General features: G+C 38.4%; 1 protein-coding gene across 1 annotated transcript; it reads left to right on the forward strand.

The window, feature by feature from the left end:
• On the forward strand, window positions 453-830 carry LOC109821383 (probable DNA replication complex GINS protein PSF3). The gene has a single exon (XM_020387575.1). It carries the CDS (start codon window positions 453-455, stop codon window positions 828-830), a length of 378 nt encoding a protein of 125 aa, XP_020243164.1.

The raw sequence follows: 2779 nt of genomic DNA on the forward strand, positions 1-2779 counted from the left end.
AGCCACAGACGTCAAAATCTTAAAGCAATATTTCTAATCTACAATGGATCCTGCGATGACACTTGGAGTGGATTGTCTTAAGTTAGAGAACTTTGACGGATCCAACTTTAACGCATGGCGTCGAAAAGTGATTTTCGGGATGCAACTCCTAAAAATCTACTATGTGGTTTTTGGAAGAGAAACCCGACTTTGAAGAAGAATCTGAGTCTGATGCCTCTTAGGCTAGAGATGATCACTTTTTTAGGAGTTATCTCCTTAACTGCCTGGCCTATTATTTAGCAGATGCTTACACCAACAAGCCCTCTACAAAAGAAATCTGGAATGCTTTAGAGGATCAGTACAAGGATGAGGAGAACCTGTCCAAGTCTCACCTCATTAATAAGTTTCTGGACTTCAAATTCGAAGATGACACTAATGTTTTGCCTCAAGTCAAAGAGCTTGAAAAGCTTGTTATGAAGCTGAAGGATGAAAAGATCAATCTTTATCAAACTTTCATTTCTGGTGCAATCGTCAACAAGCTTCATTCATCTTGGATGCCATTCTCCACTAACATTCAGAGAAGGAAAGGACATGTGACTCTGTCTGATTTGAAGAGGTTTATTCGGATCGAGGACGAGATTTGGACTCACACGAAGAATGAGCTCCTTGCTAAGCAGAAAGCATCTGCGAACATGGTTGCTACTAAGTCTGAGAAGGATACTAGTTCTTCTTCCAATAATAATAATAATAAGTTATTTAACAAAAAGAAGAATCAAAACCCAAATAATCTAAATGTTCAGAAGAAAGAGTTCAATAAGAGCAGCAAATGCTTCAACTATAGGAAGCAATGACATTTTACCAAGGACTGCAAAGCACCAAAGAAGGGAACAACATAATGTTAATCAAGTTAACAATTGTGTGGGTATGTTATTTCAGATGACAACTCTCAACAACATCTCTGGTTAATGGTTAGACACAGGTTCTACCTGTCATGTCTACTCTAACAGAGATTTGTTCTCTTCTTATGTTGCTGCCAAAGAGAACGTATCAATGGTTAATCGTTATGTAGTGCATGTTCTTAGAACTAAGACTGTGGTGCTAACTCTCTCTTCAAGGAAGCCTCTCACATTGAAGGATGTAAAACATGTTCCCACAATTGCCAAAAACTTAGTCTCTGGAAGCCTGTTATGTGACGCAGGTATGAGGCTGGATTTCCAAGGAGGAAAGGCTTTACTATCTTTTAAGAAAATATATTTTAGAAATGTATATCGTACTAATAGTATGTATAAGATCAGTACTATTGTACCCAACTCAGTTATAAATAAAATATCGTCTTCTGCATACTCCTCTGAGTTATGGCAAAATAGACTGGGATATGTAAATTATAGAAAACTGTCTAGCATGGAGAAGTTAGGATTACTTTCAAAACGTAGGGGTAACAAACCTGAGAAGTGTGAAGTCTGCGCACAAGCGAAACTGACAAGGAAGCCCTTTCCAAGCGTCACAAGGAGCATTAACCTATTGGATCTGATTTACTCAGATACTTGTGACTTTAAGAGCTTCGTCACTCGATGCTGCATGGAGTACTTCATCACCTTCGTTGATGATCATTCTCGCTTATGCCACGTCTACCTGTTAAAATCTAAAGATGAAGCCTTTAGCAAGTTTATCGAGTTTCATATTTGTGTGTAGAAGCAGCTTGGGCTTCAAGTGAAAAGACTTAGGAGTGACAGAGGAGCAGAGTACCAATCTAAGGAGTCGAAAGCATATTTTAATGAGCATGGAATCATTGCTAAAACTACTGCTCTGTATTCTCCGCAATCCAATGAGATTACAGAAGGAAGAATTGCACATTGACCGAGATGGTGAATTCGATGCTAATCACATCTGGTCTACCTACCTGCTATTAGGGAGAGACTATGCTAATAGAAAACTAGATTCTGAATAAAGTACCCTATTCCAAAACTTACAGTACTCCTCATCAATTATGGTTGGGATATCCGGATCCTTTGGATAGTCTCAAAGTATGGGGGTGTCTCGCATATGTTTGAGTTCTAGATATCAGAATGCCTAAGCTCGGACCAAAGGCAAAAAGGTGTGTGTTTCTTTACTTTACTGAAGATAACGTTTCTTATAGATTCCTGGACCTTGGAACCAACTCTGTCATTGAAGCTCGAGATGCAGAATTCTTTGAGACACGTTTATCAAGAATAAAGGTTTATTGGTTAAAGATATACCAGAGAATATTGGTACGTCAGATGCTCCAGAGATCATTGAAGCTCGAGATGAAGAGAATGCTAGTATGTCAGAAGCACTAGAGGAGCTAGTTTCACGAGAAACTAAAAGTGTCAATGATAAAGAAGTTACCGAACCACCTTCCAAGCGTGTTAGGAGGCAGAAAGATTTTTGAGATGACTTAATCACTAATAATGTGAAAGGAGATCCACAAACTTTTCAAGAAGCAATGCAGTCAACAGACGTTCTTCTGTGGAAATAAGCTATAAATGATGAGATATATTCATTGATCCAAAATCACACTTGGGAGCTGGTGGATGTACGTGAAGGTGCAAGGCCTATCAGTTGTAAGTAGGTCTTCAAGAAAAAACTTTATCTTGATGGTACTATTAAGAAGTACAAAGCAAGATTGGTGGGAAAAGGATTCTCTCAGAAAGAAGGAATAGATTTCTTTGATATCTATGCAGCAGTTTATATAATTACTACCATCAGAGTGCTTATCGCATGGGTGACAATAAAAAAGTTTGCCATACATCAGATGGATGTGAAGACTAACTTTCTCAAT

Source organism: Asparagus officinalis, chromosome 8, assembly GCF_001876935.1.
Source record: "Asparagus officinalis chromosome 8, Aspof.V1, whole genome shotgun sequence".
NCBI lineage: Eukaryota > Viridiplantae > Streptophyta > Magnoliopsida > Asparagales > Asparagaceae > Asparagus > Asparagus officinalis.